The sequence below is a fragment of the Rhinatrema bivittatum genome, chromosome 3 (genome assembly GCF_901001135.1).
Source record: "Rhinatrema bivittatum chromosome 3, aRhiBiv1.1, whole genome shotgun sequence".
NCBI lineage: Eukaryota > Metazoa > Chordata > Amphibia > Gymnophiona > Rhinatrematidae > Rhinatrema > Rhinatrema bivittatum.
Genome location: NC_042617.1, coordinates 320,748,381 through 320,767,936, shown reverse-complemented (window position 1 = coordinate 320,767,936; position 19,556 = coordinate 320,748,381). Strand labels below are relative to the sequence as shown.

At 45.2% G+C, this 19,556-nt stretch overlaps 1 protein-coding gene across 4 annotated transcripts in view; it reads left to right on the top strand.

Annotated features, from left to right (window-relative positions):
* The first annotated feature begins 716 nt into the window (after positions 1–716).
* Positions 717–19,556, top strand: part of AMD1 (adenosylmethionine decarboxylase 1) — a 131,039-nt gene continuing 112,199 nt past the window's right edge. The window contains exon 1 of one of the 4 annotated variants that reach the window (XM_029595263.1): positions 717–1,110. In XM_029595263.1, the coding sequence (XP_029451123.1) occupies positions 1,001–1,110 (110 nt within the window). In that variant the 5' untranslated portion in view covers positions 717–1,000. The remainder of the gene's footprint in view (positions 1,111–19,556) is intronic. The other 3 variants (XM_029595262.1, XM_029595261.1, XM_029595264.1) reach the window with 3 other exon arrangements.

Genomic DNA, 19,556 nt, shown 5'->3' with positions numbered 1-19,556 from the left:
CGTCAGGTTACCTCCCGCTGCCCTAGGTAGCTACTTGGACTAAACTCTTTGGGGTAGAACCTGTTTCACCTGACTCGTTATCGTCCCTGTAAAACCTGCCAAGTGCTGTTATTGAGTGCTGTGGAGGTCGGCGCTGATGCGAAGTGTATCCTTCAGATTAACGCTATTGAATGGGCTCTGGCTGTATATGTTGGGCCTGTCTTGGGTGAAGCTGTTACTCAAGAGCAGATGGGTAAGGAATCCACAGAAAATGAACCAGGCCCGCTGGAAGGATTTGGGAGGGAGGAGGAAGGCCATCGGGCTGCTCTTAACGAGACGGGGGCGCCCTCCTTTCACAGTATTCAATAACGCCGTTTACACCTTTTATAGCGCTAACCGGAGTGACTGGATATAAAGCGCTACCTAAGCTCCAGGCGCAAGGCTTCACGAGAAGAGCCTCGAAGCGGGCGGCCGCTTTCCATGAGCTCGCGCAGCCTGACTGACCTAGGGGCGCCCGGGCACCGAGGGCAAATGAGTTAACGAAACCCACCGGCCCCAACGGGCGCGGCACGAAGGGGAGGCCAGGCAGCACCCGACCCGCCCGCTGACGTCACAAACTCCCCGCCCATCTCCCCGAAACGACGACCGACACCGACGCCAGCCTATCGGGAGAGCGCACGCCGGGCGGGCGCGAGGCCCGAGGAGGCGGGGCGCGTCAGCCGCGGGAGGCTATAAAAGGCGTCGAGAACGGCGGTTGGGCGCTTTACACAGTATGGCCGGCGACATTAGCTAGCGCTCGCTGTGCCTGCTTCTCTGGAACAGGGGTGGAATAAAAAAAACAGAAGACACACACACACACGGACTGAAAGTATCCCACCTTCCGAAACACCAAGCTCCGACTACTACCGAAAGCAAGCGACGAGCCTCCCCCGGACGGTTACCTCAGGAAGCGACGCACGCGGGCCTGCCGCCGGCCGCTGCTCCTCGGCGCTGTTCGTCCGTGGCACGCGCGGGAGGCGACATGGGTGAGGGCGGCGCGCATTTCTTCGAAGGGACCGAAAAGCTGTTGGAGGTCTGGTTCTGCCAACAGGGCGAGAGCAAAGGATCCGCGGACCTCCGCACCATTCCGAGGTGAGACCGAGCCGCCCGCCCCAAGGTCACCCCCGAACGGGCCGGTCCGCCAGGACTGGCGGTCACTGACGTCTGGAACCGAGCGATCTCTCGTGGTAGCGGGGCACTCGAATTCCGCTTCCCCCGCCCCTCACAACCTCTTCATTTCCCCTCCTGAGTAGCGTACCAGAGAGGCGCTCATTCCCCCTCCCCCCCTCCCCGGGCATCCAGAGCATCATTTCTTCCCCGGGGCAGCCCGCTCCAGAGCATCCTCCTCCCTGGGGCAAAGGGAAGCAGGCATGAAAACTGTTGGCATGGTGTTTTGGGCTTCTCAGAGTAGTAAAGCCTTCCGTCTTGGTTTTCGTGCAGCGCTGAGTGGGGCGTGTGCGCGTTTGTGCCTCACGGTGAGGGAGGCGGCTCGACTTGGCGGAATAGCCAGAAGCCGAGTGCCTGGTAGGATTCTGCGCACTGAAGGCGCACCCGTGCCTGCCGCGGCCCGGTGTGCGCTGCTCTCTCCTCACGGAAGGGGACGCTCGGTCGCTGGTGTGCAGCCCGGCTCTTTCGCACGTGAATGGGAGCTGAGGGGCGTGGCCACCGCCTGAATGGGGGGGCGTGCCGACTGGCTCAGTGTACCTGGCATGGGGTGGGCGGGGCCGAGTGGTGACAGGTGGCATTTGCTTCCTCTTACGGTTGGCTCAGTGCCATGTGTGTCTGGTGCCCTTCTATACCGATTGAAAAGGTGATGTAGTGAGAGGATTTGCTGGTCATGTAGTCAGAGGCTCTGATAGCAAATGAGCATAATAGAGGGCAACTCATCAATATTTAGAAATACTGCGAGACTGAGGAAAACTGCTACGCAACTGGTGTAGCAAGTCAGTGTTGAAGACCATATCGCACTGTTGTGCTCATATGTGTTCCTGCGTGAGATTATAGAACTTAATTTTGCAAATACTGTCACTAAACTCGGCCCCTTTCGGATAAACGATACCAAATATGGGATAGTTGGAGTTCTTATCAAAACCTTGTTCCCTGAGTACATGAATAGCCTAAAAGCAATTTTAAATATTCCTGAAAGAGGTTTTCTTAGCCCTTGATTTTGAAATTCGGTTTTTAACTTTGAGCAACCACACAATTTAGAAATTCTGTCAACAGTGGTAAGATAAAATCAGGGTGTAAGTCTGGAAGGAGACCTCAGTGTACTTACTAGTTAATCCTTCAGGCAGGATGCACTGTACCCAGTTATCTGACATTTGTTGCCAGAGGATGTGGTCAAAGATGCTAAAGTAGTGGAGCTTAAAAGGGGATTGGACAAGTTGCTGAAGGAACGGTTATTTGCCAGGTAGACTTGGGAAAAGTCAGCACTTATCCCTAGGAGTGAAATATATAAGAAATAGATCAACTTTCAGGGATCTGACAGATACTTGTGACCCACACTGAGCACTGTCAGAGACATGCTGGTCTGACCCAGCATGGCCATTAATTTTCTTAGTATACTTTTATTTAACATCCAGTTGTAACATCTGAGTCACAAGCTGAAACTGCCTTTTGATGGAGATCCTATACACGGTAAGGGTTAATACTCTGCTACCTGACCTCATTGGGAGTATGACCACAAAGCAGGAGGATTAAACCTCTTTAATGAAACCCCCATCAAATGTCTGATTTTCTTTCTTAAACACCACCCTCCCTAGGTAATTAAGTGCTTAATTCCCAGTGCATATCCTAAAGTTTATCTCTGCAGAACTAACTAAAATAGAATCACACATCATAAATTAAATTCTTAAAAAAAGTTACTAGTTTTCCTTGTTGAGCACTGTAGCAAATAATTTTCTGGTCCAGCTAATTTGGAACCAGGGCAGGTGGTAGCCTTAATTTACAATTATCCATGGATTTTTCTCTTATTTGATAGCAGATTGACCCTCAGTGTGTTTAGTCTGATCATTGCCAGTTGGTATACCCAATTGTGAACAGGCTGCCTAGTCTAATCTGCCTACCTCAGGCACACAACTGTCAATTTTAACATTTTTTAAGGCAAGTAAAATCCAAAATAAAGTCCAAAAAACGAGAATAGTTGAGCCCAACGATGGCGGTCTTCAGGGGCTAGTTATTGTTAAACCAATCTTGAGTCAAAAGGATCAGCTTCTTTATAAATGGACCTGAAAGTTAAATGATTTATTTGACCGGGCAGTCCGTTCACAATTGTGCATGCCGACTGGCTTGCTGATGCCTCTTATTCCACAAGCATTTTGTGTTTATCTAAAGAATTTCCACATTAAGCTTTTTCTGGATCATTTTATGTAGCAAAATCTTTTTTTAAAAATTGTATATATGCTGTTCCCATTTTTTGTTTGCCTTGAGTGATAATCCTTAGCCAGGAGCCATTCAGCATGTGTTGCTCTTGAGCAGTGACCACATCTCCTTCCCCTGGGTGCTTTGAAGTCTAACTTCATAGCATCCCCAGCTAACCTGTGATTGGACGCGCGTTTTCGACGTGCTAACTTTACCCCTTATTCAGTAAGAGGTAATAGTGCGTTGAAAACACGCGTCCAACGCAACATGCAAATGCATGTTGACTGCCTTATTAGGTATTCCCGTGCGATTCAGTAAGTAAAATGTGTACGTTTTACTTTAAGAAATTAGCGCCTACCCAAAGGTAGGCGTTAATTTCTGCCGGTGCCGGGGAAGTGCACAGAAAAGCAGTAAAAACTGCTTTTCTGTGCACCCTCCTACTTAGTATCGCACTGATACTAAGTAGGAGGAAACACTGACAGGATTTTTTTTCTTGAGCCCTTGGCTTACGCTATGACTTAACTCCAGCTCAGTGGCTGGTGTTAAGTTTGCAATGTTAACAAGTGTGCATTGGGGGCCAGGGTTTTTTCTGCATTGGGGGTAATAGTTAATAGTCTCATCTGCATGGTGTGGTGTGGAAGGTATGCCCATCTCTGTAAAGCCTATTATTGTGCGTCTCATGCAAGGCTTAGTGAAGCCTTCTCTAAGGCCTCCCTCTGTGGCTTGGGTTCCTAACATGGTGCTAGCTCAGCTGATCAGGTCACAGGTGCGCAGTGGCTCAAAAGGAACTCAAGTACCTGACTTGGAAGGTCATATTTTTGGTGGCAGTCACTTCAGCACACAGGGTCAGCGAGCTCCAAGCCTTAGTGACATCCACCTTATACTAAGTTTTATCATAACAGGATGGTCTTGTGCATGCACCCTAAGTTCCTGTCTAAGGTGGAGATGGATTACCATCTTAACCAGTCAATTGTCCTGCTAACCTTTTTTCCCATGCCCCATTTGAGCACTGCATCGTTTGGACTGCAAGCGAGCCCTAGCCTTCTATCAATTAATCAAGTTGACTTAGGGAATAGCCACTGCTATTAATTGCATCAGTAGCATGGCATTTTCTTGGTGTTTTGGTACTTGTCAAGTTCTTGTGGCCTGGTTTGGCTTCTGTTGGAAACAGGTTGCTGGGCTTGATGGATCCTTGGTCTGACCCAGCATGGCAATTTCTTATGTTCTTACCTGGAGTTCCCATGGAGGAGAACTGCAAGGCTGTGAGGTAGAGTTCTCCACACATTTGCATCTCACTAAGGATGGGTGAAGTGACAGTTTGTCTAGTCTGTCCTTAGGTTTTACACCTCAAAGATTCCTAACTCTCCCTGACTAGGGCCCATTGTTCGGGTTCAGGCTGCCTCCCCCTCTTACCAACAGCATGGTTGTGCCTTTTGGCACCTAGTTTGTGTGTGTTGGTCCCATTTTTGGGTTGGGGAGCAGCCTGTAGCTAGGGATTACCTCATGTGAGGACTACCATTCTGCATGTTCTCAGAGAAAGCAGAGTTGCTAACTTGTTCTCCGAGGACAGCAGGATGTTAACCCTCAACTCGCCTGCCCCCCGACGGTGTTGGGTTTCTCCTTTTTGGTTTTTTTTCTGTTATAAGACTTGAAGAGGGATGACATGGGTATAGGCATGCTGGGCATGCTTAGTATGCCAAGTCAAAGTTCCGTGCTGGGCTCCGTCTGATGTCACCCATGTATGAGGACTAACATCCTGCTGTCCTCTGAGAATACCTATTACAGCTAAGCAGCTCTGCTTTACCCATTCTAATCCTTTCATGGTTTTATAGACCTCTATCATATCCCCCTTCAGCCGTTCCATCCTCTTTGTCATATTGGTCTCCATTCTCTATAACTTCTCCAGTGCAACTTTTTTTTTGAGATGCAGTGACCAGAGTTGCACATAGTGTGGTCTCATCATGGAGTTATAGATGCATTAAAACATTTTCCATTTTATTTACCATTCCTTTCCTAATAATTCTTAACTTTGTTTGCTTTTTTGACTGCTTCAGCACACTGAGCTGACTATTTCAATACAATATCCACTATAGGTTCCATATTATGAGTTACTAGCTAACATCGTGTAACCACAACAAGGGTTATTTTTCCCTATATGCATCATCTTGCACTTGTCCACATTAAATTTCACCTGCCATTTGGAAGCCCAAACGTCCAGTCTTGTAAGGTCCTCCTGCAATTTATCATAATCCACTTGAGATTTAATCAGAATTTTATCACCTCACTTGTCGTACCCCTTTCCAGATCATTTATAAATATATTAAAAAGCACTGGTCCAAGTACAGATCCCTGAGGCACTCCACTGTTTACCCTTTTCCAATTGAGAAAACTGACCATTTAATCCTACTGTTTCCTATCCTTTAACCAGTTTGTAATCCATGAAAGGACATTGCCTCCTTTCCCATGACTTGGTTTTCTTAGAAGCCCCTCATGAGGGACTTTATCAAACGCTGTCTGACTATCCAAATACACTACATCTACTGGTTCACCTTTATCCACGTGTAACCCCTTAAAAAAACAAATGAAGCAGGGGGAGTGAAATGAGGTCTTATCTTGCTGCTGTCTATGGCTCCTTTGTCCTGGGACAGCTGCTGCTTGGTGTGGGGAAGGAGAGAGGGACACCCCTGCTGACATCTCTAGGCATCCCGAGGGCTCGCATAACTGTGACCTATGGCGTGCAGCTGTCAGCGTGCTGCTGAAGCCGCACGTCAAAGGGTCGCACCCCTGGAGAAGGTTTTTCAGCTTTCTTCATGTTCCTGTCGTAACATGGGCAGGAAACAGGTATAGTGAGCATGCCCATCTGCCATTATTGCCCAACCAACCGTGACCAAGCCTACGCTTGATGTTTTTCAATTTCTACCGACTCAAGATACCATTATGGAGCCTACTGAGCAATGAGGGTCTTACCTTCCGCTCCTAATGAGTCCTTAGTGTCTCTTAGTTATGCAAAAGCCTGTTTGAAGAGCCAAGTTTTCAATTTTTTTTTAAATTTGTGTGCTGGGTTCTAATCGTAGGTCAGGGGGCATTGAGTTCCAGTTAGAGGGGTCAGCAATAGAAAGTGCTTGATCTCTGGAGGTTAGGCGTGTAAGTTTAGGTGAGGGGATGTGTAAATTCCAGAGTGGGCAGATCTGGTGGGTCTATTAGGGGTTTGGGAGTGGAGGGAGTTGTTTAGCCAGTGTACATTTTGATTATGAAGTTTTATAGAGAATTCTGAAGGGGATTGGGAGCCAGTGGAGTCTTTTAGAATAGGAGTGATATGATCATTTTTGCATGTGTTAGTAAGGACTCTGGCAGTGGCATTTTGTAATATTTGGAGGGGTTTGAGGGTTGTTGCAGGGAGGCCTTAGTAGGGAGTTGCAGTAATCTATTTTGGAGAATATTGCCTGAAGGACAGTTCAGAAGTCATTAAGATGGAGGGAGGGGTCTTAGTTAAGAACTTACAATTTGTAGTAGTGTTTCATAGTAGTTAATGAATTTTTTTTTTAAGTTCAGTTGGCTATCTAGGATGATGCCTAGGTCTCTTACCTGGTGCGTGATCAGGAGTGTGTGGGATGAAAGGAGTTGGTGTCAGTCTTAGTATTATGGTTATGGGATATAAGGAGTTCTCTTTTGTAGGTATTAAGGGCAAGGTTCAAATTAGGAGTTGATCGATGTGAGACAATTTTCTCAGATTTGGGGATGGATTCTGTGGGGATTAGAATTTGGACGTCAGCGTAGATGACGTGTGAGACCTAGAGCAGATAGGAGTTGGCAAAGAGACAACATGTAGATGTTAAAAAGCGTGGAGGATAGAGGAACCTTGGGGTACGCCACGAGATAATTTGATAGGATCGGATTCGCTGTTTCCTATTTTGACCTTGTAATGTCTATCAAGGTATGATTTAAACCAAAGAAAGAGGTGCCTGTTATGCCAATTTCAGTGAGTCTGTTTAACAATTTTGTGGCTGGTGTCAAAAGCTGACAAGATATCTAGCAATGCTAGGATGTAAGAATGGCCATTGTCTATACCTTCAAGGAGTGTCGGTGAGGGAGATAAGTAGGGTTTCGGTACTAAAGAATTTGCGGAAGCCAAATTGCGATTGGATTAGAATGTTTTTCTCAAGGTGTTCAGAGAGTTGGATGTTTACTACTTTCTCCAGGAGTTTTGCTAAGAAGGGGAGAATGAAAATAGGTCTAAAGTTGGCTGGTTCGGAAGGGTTCAGGTTGGGTTTTCTTTAAGATAGGTTTGACTATGGCTTGTTTCAATGAGGCAGGGACATTTCCATGTGTAAGGGATGAGTTGATTTCAGCTAGCGGTTTGGCTAGAATGTTAGGGATCGTTATTAGGGATTTTATTGGGATAGCATCGGCTGGGTGCAATGCTGGTTTTATTTTCTTTGAGGGATTCTATTTCTAAGGTGGAGATGGCTTCAAAAGTGTCTAGGACAGCATTTGGGTTTTTTGGGAGGCTGATTGTGTTGGCGTTAGAAGGGGAAAGTTCACCATTAGATTAGTGAGTTTGTCATTGAAAAAGTGGGCAAGGTCATCACATTTAGTTTTGGAGTCATCAGATATTGGAGGGAAAGTTTGTTAGATCACATACGAGAAGAGAGCTTTGGCGTTGGAAGCTGTGAATTTTCAGTGTAGAAATCGCGTTTGGTTTTCAGTATAGCGGTTCTGTAGTTGTGAAGAGTGGCTTTGTATGTGGCCAGTAGGGTGGGAGTAGGATCTTTCCACCATTTCTTTTCGATGTTTCTTAGGTTGCATTTAAGTTTTCTTAGTTCAGGGGGAGAACCAGGCTTTTTTGTTATTGAGGGAAGGGGTTTAGTTCTTTGGATGTTAGAGGGAAGATTTTGTTGGCTATGTTGGTAGTGATGTTCCATGTGGAGAGGGCGGATTCAGTGTTAGAGATGTCTAGTTCATTTAGGGCGTTGGTGAGGGATTTAATTAGGATGTCTTTGCAGGGTTTTCTGATTTGGATTGTGGTGTTATGGTTAGGAGGAGAAATGGATGTTTTGTTTATGGAGAGATTTGTTTTATCAATGAGTGGTCAGACCATGGGACAGTGGTGCAGGAGGGTGTTTCAGATTGGTGGATGAGTGAGTTTATAAAAATTGTCTGAGTGCCCTGCTTTGTGTGAGGCAGTTTATAATTTGTTTAAAGCCCATAGCATTCAAGGAGGACAGGAAGGCTTCACAGTTGGGAGATAGAGGGAAAGAGTCTATGTGTAGATTGAAGTCAGAGGATAATGGCTGGGGTGACCATATCAATATTATCCGCAATAAATTCGATGAGTGGGGAGGCATTGTTTTTGAGGAGACCTGGGGGGAGGGATATACAAGACATGCTTGGAGTAGAGAAGATTTGAAAAGACCAATTTCAAATTTGGGTTCAGGTCTAATGGTTTAGGATATAAGTCTGAGGTTTTTCTTCGCTCTTAATAGGAGTCTTTTTTTTTTTCTTTTTTTTTTTGTGCCTTGGTGTGGAGATAATGTCAGAGGTGTGTAGGTAGTTGGTTTATGAGGACTAAGTAGGTTTGTTTGAACCAAGTTTCTGTAATGGCACAAATGTCTGGTTTGTGGTCAAGCAGGATGTCATTTAGGATAGGGGTCTTTTTGACAAGAGATTGGGAGTTAAATAGTATGAGAGTAAGCTGTGAGGCTGAGTAACTGTCAGGGGGATATCATGATAGGTATTAGGGATCTTAGGTGAATAGTTGTGGCTTTGAATATCATGTGGCTTCCAGTCTTGTGATAATTGCAAGTTGGGAAAGAAAATGAACATTTTGCTTGGAACTTTGTAGTAGAAAAGTAGTTCCTAATCTAAAGTTAAATAGGAAACTGCTACTGTTCAGGTCTGCTGCTGATATTGCAAGGCTTTATCTGAATAATGGTGTCCTTGGAACTGGGAGGCAGCTTAATACTATATAATTTTATGTATCTGGGAGAGACTAGCTGCCAATGCTGTCTGCAGGGGAAGATTATATTTCTCCTAACTAACCTGTAAACGTGTTCTCAAGATGCCAGGGACAGGTTAGGAATCCATCTCTTGCCTCTGTTTTAGAGCACTACAGTTTGATGCAGAGTTACCCACATCACTTGTTTCTATTGTATCTACAGGGTGGAATGAGGTACTATGAGCATGGGGAAATTGACTTTCCCAAAAATCTACCATTTCCTCCCTTTACCTTATTCTTTGAAATTCTATCAGTGGAGAGTGGCTGAGGATTGGGAAAAGGATGCAGAGACAGTTTAAATGAGAAATTTCCTAGCGTATAGCCAGATGGACTCAGGACCAATGTTTGTGCTCCCCTGCTAGCAGATGGAGACAGGTTTCAAAGCTGACGTCACCTTAGATATACCCCTGCAGCAGTGTTCCCTCTAAGCTGTGTGCGTGTGTGCGCGCACATGGCCCATGAAGGACGTGCACATGGTACAAAGTTTAGCTCAGTGTTTTTAATCCTAGAGCTTTTCCAAAAACTAGGCATAAAATCATTATACTTGCACAGCAATGATGGGAGACACCTAACGTGTGCTACATAATGTCTGTGCCACTCTGTGGGTTAAGAGATCTGACTCCTCTCTACACAGTCCATAGTATTGGTTTAAACACTTGCTCCAAAGTTTCTGTAACCCCAGTGAATTTAGGCCTAAGTGCACACACTGCATCTGACAGAGGCCAGGATGCCACCTGTTACTTAGAACTGACTGCTAGCCTGCTAGGTCATTAATGGGATGAGGTCAGGAGAGTTCATACTCTCCTGACCTCATCGCTGCAGCGGTTCAGGGTACAGCGACAGTGTGGATGGGAGGGATACTAGCATTGCTAGGCTACACAATACACACACGTACAATAATCTATGTTCTGCGTCAGTAGCTAGATGACAGTGTATATGATGCCATGTGGTAATATAAATCATTTATAAAGAACGTGAGAAAAATTGTTAGAAAAAAACTGAAAGGAGCAGCTACAAATGTAAAAAGTGTGCAAGAGGCATGGTCATTGTTAAAAAAAAAATAAAAAAATAAAAATAAAATAAAATCCTAGAAGCACAGTCCAGATGCATTCCACACATTAAAACAGTTGGAACGAAGGCAAAACGATTACTGGCATGGTTAAAAGGGGAGGTGAAAGCTATTTTAGCCAAAAGATCTTCATTCAAAAACTGGAGGAAGGATACAACAGAAGAAAATAGGATAATGCATAAGCGTTGGCAAGTTAAATGTAAGACATTGATAAGACAGGCTTAGAGAGAATTTGAAAAGTTGGCTGTAGAGGCAAAAACTCACAGTAAAAACTTTCAAAAATATATTTGAAGCAGAAAGCCTGTGAGGGAGTCAGTTGGACCGTTTGATCGAGGGGTTAAAGGGGCACTTAGAGAAGATAAGGCCATCGCGGAAAGATTAAATGATTTCTTTGCTTCGGTGTTTACTAAAGAGTATGTTGGGGAGATACCCATTCCAGAGAAGGTTTTCATGGGTAATGATTCAAATGAACTGAACCAAATCACGGTGAACCTAGATGTGATAGGCCTGATAAACTGAAGAGTAGTAAATCACCTGGACCGGATGGTATACACCCCAGGGTTCTGAAGGAACTAAAAAATGAAATTTCAGACCTATTAGTAAAAATTTGTAACCTCTCATTAAAATCATCCATTGTACCTGAAGACTGGAGGATAGCTAATGTAACCCCAATATTTAAAAAGGGCTCCAGGGGCGATCCGGGAAACTACAGACCGGTTAGCCTGACTTCAGTGCCAGGAAAAATAGTGGAAAGTGTTCTAAGCATCAAAATCACAGAACATATAGAAAGATGTGGTTTAATGGAACAAAGTCAGCATGGATTTACCCAAGGCAAGTCTTGCCTCACAAATCTGCTTCACTTTTTTGAAGGAGTTAATAAACATGTGGATAAAGGTGAACAGGTAGATATAGTGTACTTGGATTTTCAGAAGGCACTTGATAAAGTTCCTTATGAGAGGCTTCTAGGAAAAGTAAAAATTCATGATATAGGTGGTGATGTCCTTTCGTGGATTACAAACTGGCTAAAAGACAGGAAACAAAGAATAGGATTAAATGGACAATTTTCTCAGTGGAAGGGAGTGGGTAGTGGAGTGCCTCAGGGATCTGTATTGGGACCCTTACTTTACAATCTTACTAGATAAACGAAGCTTGACCGACGTGCCGCAAATGCGCAGTAGAGACCAGCTCTACCGCGCATGTGCGGGCGAGCACGTCGGTCTGAGCCAGCGTCAGAAAGAAAAAAAATGGCGGCGTCCAGTGGCAGTAGCGAGCGGCGGCGGTACCGGCAGCGGGCGGCGGCGGGTAGCAAGCGGCGGCGGTAGCGGCCAGTAGTGAGGGAGGGAGAAGAGAGAGAGTGGGGGGGACGGACTGAGTGGGGGGGACGGACTGAGTGGGGGGGACGGACTGAGTGGGGGGGACGGACACGGAGGGATTGACTGGGGGGACTGAGAGGGACTGAGGGGGAGAGGGACTGAGGGAGTGAGAGGGAGGGAGAGAGGGGGGAGGGACTGAGGGAGTGAGAGGGAGGGAGAGAGGGGGGAGGGACTGAGGGAGTGAGAGGGATGGAGAGAGGGGGGAGGACTGCAAGGAGGGAGTGAGAGGGAGGGGGGAGGGACGGAGGGAGGGAGAGGGAGGGGGGAGGGACTGAGGGAGTGAGAGGGAGGGGGGAGGGAACTGAGGGAGTGAGAGGGAGGGGGGAGGGACATGAGGGTAGTGTGAGAGGGAGGGGGGAGGGACTGAGGGAGTGAGAGGGAGGGGGGAGGGGAATGAGGGAGTGAGAGGGAGGGAGAGAGGGGGGAGGGGACTGAGGGAGTGAGAGGGAGGGAGAGGGGGGAGGGACTGAGGGAGTGAGAGAGAGGGGGGAGGGACTGAGGGAGTGAGAGGGAGGGAGAGAGGGGGGAGGGACTGAGGGAGTGAGAGGGAGGGAGAGAGGGGGGAGGGACTGAGGGAGTGAGAGGGAGGGAGAGAGGGGGGAGGGACTGAGTGGGAGGGTGGGGAGGAGTGGGTGAGGGAGGGAGGTAGGGGGTGGTGAAGAGTGAGGGGAGAGAGAATGAGGGGGAGGTGAGAGACAGAGGGATGTAGCCCGTTTTAACGGGCTTAACGGCTTGTATATTTATAAATGATCGGGAAAGAAATACGAGTGAGGTAATCAAATTTGCAGATAAAAAATTGTTCAGAGTAGTTAAATCACAAGCAGATTGTGATAAATTGTAGGAAGATCTTTTGAGACTGGAAAATTTGGGCATCGAAATGGCAGAAAATTTAATGTGGATAAGTACAAGGTGATGCATATAGGGAAAAATAACCCATGTTATAGTTCACAATGTTAGGTTCCATATTAGATGCTACCACCCAAGAAAGATCTAGGCGTCATAGTGGATAAACACATTGAAATCGTCTGTTCAGTGTGCTGTGGCAGTCAAAAAAGCAAACAGAATGTTGGCAATTAAGGGAATGGTGAATAAAACGGAAAATGTCATGCCTTTGTATCTCTCCATGTTGAGACCCCACCTTGAATACTGTGTACAATTCTGGTCGCCGCATCTCAAAAAAGATGTAATTGCGATGGAGAAGGTACAGAGAAGGGTGACCAAAATAAGGGGAATGGAACAGCTCCCCTATTAGGAAAGACTAAAGAGGTTAGGACTTTTCAGCATGGAGAAGACGGCTGAGGGGGGATATGATAGAGGTGTTTAAAATCATGAGAGGTCTAGAACGGGCAGATGTGAATTGGTTATTTAGTCTTTCAGATAAGACTAAGGGGCACTCCATGAAGTTAGCATGTGGCACATTTAAAACTAATCGGAGAAAGTTCTTCACTTAATGCACAATTAAACTCTGGAATTTGTTGTCAGAGGATGTGGTTAGTGCAGTTAGTATAGCTGTGTTTAAAAAAGGATTGGATTGGATAAGTTCTTGGAGGAGAAATCCATTACCTGCTATTAATTAAGTTGACTTAGAAAATAGCCACTGCTATTACTAGCAACGGTAACATGAAATAGACTTCGTTTTTGGGTACTTGCCAGGTACTTGTAGCCTGGATTGGCCACTGTTGGAAACAGGATGCTGGGCTTGATGGACCCTTGGTCTGACCCAGTATGTCATGTTCTTAGTGTCAACTGGTTAAGTTTAAATAAGTTGATAATTAAGTTAATTACAATTAAGATAAGATTTGAATGCATAAAAACGAAAATGAGTAAAGTTGTTAAACGCAAGAGAACAGCTACATCATTTAAATCCGAATGGCTAGATGAGACTGAAGCTAATACTGCGAAGTTGCATGGCCTAACTCGTGTAGCCCTGTGCAAGATTTTCATATGATGAAGATAAAGGAGTCATTTGTCTGATCTGCGCTGAAGCGAAAGCTGTAGGTGTTTTTTCTGCGGGTAAAAATTGGAATGAGATCTGGAAACTGGATTTCCTCAAGACATCTAGTAAGTAATTCTCACATTGACAGGTAACAAAATTGAAAAATGAGTCCACTATTTCGCAGTGGATTGAAGAACCTGTTACTAGAGACTCCAGAAGAAAAGCAAAGGAGGCAAATCGTAGAACGGAAGCATTCAAATCCAGATGACAAAGGTCCTGATTGACAGCGTCTTGCTAGCCATCAAATTGAACTCCTCTATGCTGGCTGTTACAGATATAAATGAACACATGGCCAAATTTGTAAAACTGCTAGATAGTTGAAGTAAAAATTACACATTTGAAATTCTTGAAGTCATCAACAGTGTTCAAAATTATATAATGCAAGAAATTTCTTTGGCATTGTTCCACACTTTAACCGTTGATGAAAGTATTGACATATCTTTGACCAAATGCTTAATACTTTAAGTATCGGCCTAGCAATGCTTTGGATTACAAAGTATCGTTTGGCATTTTGCAATTAGAACATTGCAATGCTGCTTTAATTGTATCTGCCATCAAACTTTTATACAGCAAACAAGTTTGGTTTAAGGAAGATGTTTAAATCAGATGGAGCCTCTGTGTTAGGAAGAAAAAATGGAGTAGCAGCACAGTTGAAAAGAAACCCCACACCTAACTCAGCAACACTGTGTAGCACATCGTGAAGATTTAGGAATAACTGATACATGGAAAGAAGTCAAACTGATGCAAGACATTGAAACTCTTATCAGAACTGTGTACTCTGTTTAGTATATTTCAAAAAGAGTTAAATTTCAAGAAATCGTTGACTCCTCAGAGCATGATTAAGTGGCATTCAGACCTTTAAATGAAGTGCGATGGCTGAGGCATTTTGCTGTGCAAGCTATACTGTTTTGTTAAAATATTTTGAGGAAGAGCAGGGAAAAGACCCAATTGCCAAATACTGTTTCAAGAAGCTGAGCACTTCTGAGTTTAGGGTAGAGCACTTCTGAGTTTAGGGTAGCTCTGGAAATTTTGAACGATGTTCTATCAGATTTGGCTTCATTGTCTCTTCAGAAGAAGGGTTTAACAACTCTAGAAGCTCACCATCTAGCTCGAGGCAAACTGAACAAGATCAGAAGTCAAATCTAACTCACCTCAGTAGAGTCAGTGTTAAAGCACTATTACAGGTACCAACCAATAGTGCAGTCGACACAAGCTCGCTGATCACATTTATCAATCTCTTGTGTGTCCATCTGGATGAAAGATTTCCAGAAGAGGAAGTACAGGTATGGGCTGCATTTGATATTGGGTCACTTGTCAATTGTGACTTCGATTTCGGAATTGATAACACAAAATCACTGTGCTCAATATAGAGTTTCTGCCTGAGGAGTTAACAGTTGATCAATACAACAGCTTCAAATTCGTTGCTGAGAAAATCAGACAAAGTTTCAGATTTGTCATCTGTTATTTGTAACTCAAAATGAACAATTCAAAGACCTCGGTGTGTTGGATATTGGAGGAACATTCATGGCATCCAGTGTAAGACTGAACGTGGCTTCAGTTAAATGAACACTACAAAAACCAAATCGCAGAATCTGTTACAGACGGAGCATTTGGCTATGATCATGCGTGTGAAGAACTATCAACTAGATGGCGGAAATGTAGATCTTGACAGAATCTATAACGAATGGACAAATGTCAGACCGCAGGGAAAAAATGTAAATATGGACTGAAGTTGTGAACTGAGTTATGAGGCGCAGTCGCCCAGTATATATAGTATAAAACAATTAAACTGTTACGCTTTCTACTTGCTATACCTTTAGTAGCCTCTTTAAGTATATAAACATGTTAACATTTCACTTGTCTTCATTTCTTTTTTAACTCCAGTAGGCTGAGTTGTAAGTTTGGACACACAACATTAAGTTAAGTTTTGGAAAAGTTGCATACAACAAAAGTTTGTGCACATAGCATGTCAGAAATTAGAGGGAATATTTGGTCTGACCCAGTATGGCAAGTCTTATTTCTTGTCTTATGTTATTATGTAGTAAGAGTTGTAAATTAAGTTATGTATCTATGCTGTAATTGTGTTCTTTGGTATTTTGGATGCTTGTAAAAAGCACCTGTATCATAATTATTTTAAGTTAGACATGAAAGCAGTATGATCTGTAATTGTTTGGGATGAGCCCAGGCATTTTCATTTTATATTGCAAGCTCAGAAATCTGAAAACCTTTTCAGTTGTAGGACTTTTGGATTTAAGAGGAGCATTGTAAAATTTTCAGCAACTTCAAGCAGGAGTAACCTGTGAGCCACTACATCTGTTTCTGCAGTATTTGTACATTCTCCCAGGCATTGATTATATAACATGCGGGGTGCAGGAGGAGCAGTTATTGATCAATATTTAAGTGATCAATTTTCATTGTGCTTATGTGAACGAGCTCACATACGGACGGATTCAGTATGGTGCACTCGGCTGAGCGCACCTTTAGCCCCCATTTGGCTGCATATTTTTTATGTGCTATTTTTACCCCTTATACAGTAAGCTTTTCTGTACACCCTCTGACTTAATATAGCGATATGAAGTCTGAGGCCCCAAAGATTAAAAAAAAAAAAAAATGGGCCCGTGGATTGGAAAACGGACGCTCAACTTTGCTGGTGTCCATTTTCCGAACCCCTGGCTGTCAGCGGGTTCGACAACCGACACGGTAAAATTAAGCGTCGGCTGTCAAACTCGCTGACAGCCGCCGCTTTGTCAAAAAGGTGCTAGGGACGCGCTAATGTCCCTAGCGCCTCCTTTTTACCGCGGGCCCTAATTTGCATACCTTGGCTTCCTGAATCGCACCCCCAGGAGAGTAGCCTGGGTGCACATCGGGAGAGTGGGCACTCGCCGGCTCTCCCGCGAGGTTTTCTGAATCGGTCCGATAGATGGTTGCAGTGCCAGAAAATACTAGAGATTTTTTGTTTGACATTTCTTTCCAGCTACTCAAAGGGCTGATATCAACCATTGTAGCACAGTAGTTGGATACTTTGCTTATTCAGAAGATATAAATAGAAATTCTGCCTAGGAAAGAGTTGCTGCTTGGTAACAGCTAGTTAAAATTGACCTAAGCTATAGCCCAGAAAGTTAATCATATCAGTTGCAACAAGTGAATATTCTGAATTTTAAGAGTCAAATATGACAATTATAAGGAATCAAAATTTGTGAGTTAAGGAGCTCCAGTACAAGCTGAGAGGACTGCTTTGAATTTCAAAGTGCAGCACAGCAGATTCATTGACAGACCTTGTCAGAGGACAAGGGCAAGCTGCCAGAACACTTTCCTGGCGTATCACCAATTCTGCCACTTCTGGGTTATGGCACTAGAAGTATTCATATCTCTCCTTTTACTGGACTTATTCTTCACTGCATTTGCATAGTGGAGTGCAGGAAGCCCTGTTGTATTGAAACAGGCAACTGGCTGGCTCAATGGGATGTCTTGTGCTGGTCACTTTGAAAATAACTTAAGTTCTATAAAATAACTTAAATTTCTTAGCGTGTAGCCAGATGGACTCGGGACCAATGGATTATATGCTCCCCTGCTAGCAGATGGAGACGGAGTCAGTTTCAAAGCTGACATTACCCTAGATATACCCCTGTAGTAACCTCAGCCCTTCGGTATCTGTCTCCTAGCAGATGTGGATGTTCTTTCCCTATGGGGATCGCTGTACCATTTTAGAAGAAATTTTACTTTTATATTGGAGAAAGATCGAGCCTCGCTCTCCTGTGGTGATACCTAAAGGTCCCTCCCCAGTTGAGAATTCCTGTGGTGATTTTCGAGATCCCTCAGAGGAGTCTTAGTCCAGAAGCCGGTTACTAGCGTGGATTTTGCTGCTTATTCAGCTGAAAGGCAGTGGGTGCAGGAAGCTGTGTGGCAGTGACAGCCAAAGCCCTCTCCCCCGCAGCCAGAGACCATCTCTGTAACTGAGCCCAGGTAAGTATTTAAAAAAAACCCAAAAACCGATCCATCACAGATTGAGGCATTGGAGGGGTTTTGGTGAGAATTCCTCCAGTCTCCCTTCTCTGTGCATTGTACAGATGTCATTCCCGATCCCATTGGGATTAAGGGAAGTGGGCTCCAAGCCGGTTGAGCGGCCCTCAGTGAGCTAGGCCCCACTTTATTTTCACGCCGCATGGTATGTTGCGATGGCTGTGTGAGGACTGCGTGTAACGCCCCACACAACATTGCGCCCATACGTACATGCGCAACTTTCTAGGCACAGACTTTAGATAAAGCTGGGTGCATGGGTTGTGTGTGCGCCTTGCTGCGGCCCGCGTAATTGCCTGAAATCTGTGCACAAATTTAAGTGATATCTGGCTGAATGCGTAGCTAACATGCCTAATTGCTCAGGCAGCAAAGAAACACAAGCACCATTCTTTGTGCTGCTTGTCATATTAGGGGCAACAGTCTGACCTTGATTCTTACTTATGTCAGCACTGTGAGGGCCAGGGAGAGTTGGTCCCCAGACTTTACAAAGCCCGAATCCTCCCAATCTGAGGATGGGTCAGCTACAATCTTAACCAGAAGTACCTCTGATCTGAGTAACCCCAGGGCTGGGTCTTCCATGGGAGAGGGAAATCCAGCGGTGCCTATCCCAGTACCTCCTGGGCTAGGCATGGACCCAGCAGCCTTCTCTTGGGTGAAATTCTTTCAAGGCCTTTAAGACTTCGTACAGGTGCAGTCTGCTTCACTTGCCCCTGTCTGGGCGAAACCACAGCTGGTAGGGCCTCCCTCTCCCAGCCCTATCGGCAGGACTCAAGTCATGCCTAATCTCACCAAGGGTATCCCTGGCAGGGACCCTGACAGCACGGACGAATAAGGAGATTCCTTGGAAGATGGGGGAATCCTGCCATCTTTGGAGCCATATTGGACCATGTTACTTTTTTTTTCCATAGAGATAGCTGGTCCTGATTTCCTCAGACCATGAATACACTGGGAGATCCTGGGGCGGACTCTGACGGAACCAAAGAAGAAATCCCATTCTGGTGTCTCTCTGAAAAGCTTCTTGCTGCTTTCCGGTGCTGGAAGCCATCCAGGAGTTAATTGACCTGGAATGGGACACCCCTGAAGTGAGTTTAAAGGTGGATGAGCATTAGAAGCTCTATACCCACTGGAGCTGGTGGTGGGGGAATGCCTCCGTGTCCCTAAGTGGATGTGCTGGTCTGTGCTGTTTTGAAGCAAACAGCTATCCCAGTGGAGAGAGGAGTGGCCTTAAAGCAGGGGTCAGGAACCTTTTTGGCTAGAGAGCCATGAACGCCACATTTTAAAATGTAATTCCGTGAGAGCCATACAATATGTTTAAAACTAAATACAAGTAAATATGTGCATTTTATGTAAGACCAACACTTTTAAAGTACAATAAGTCTCTGAATTCTTTTTAATAACGTTGTTATGCTGTTGCTAACCAATGATGAATAAAGTACTTCTTACCATTAATGTGACTTCTCAGTCACTCCCCGCCGCCGCTACTGCTCCTCGCCACCGCCCCTCGCTGCCGCTGCAGCCCTCGCCGCCGCCACTGCTTCTCCCTCCCCCTCAGTCACTCTCTCCTCCTCCCCCTCCCCTCAGTTACTCTCTCCTCCCTCCCGCCCACCCCTATGGTGACCGGTTCCCTTGTGTAATAGAAACCTAGTATTGGAGTTCTTGGTAGGGCTCTCCTTTCAGCCGCTTGCACTTGTTAACCCTGAAGACTGTGTTCCTGATGGCTATATGTTC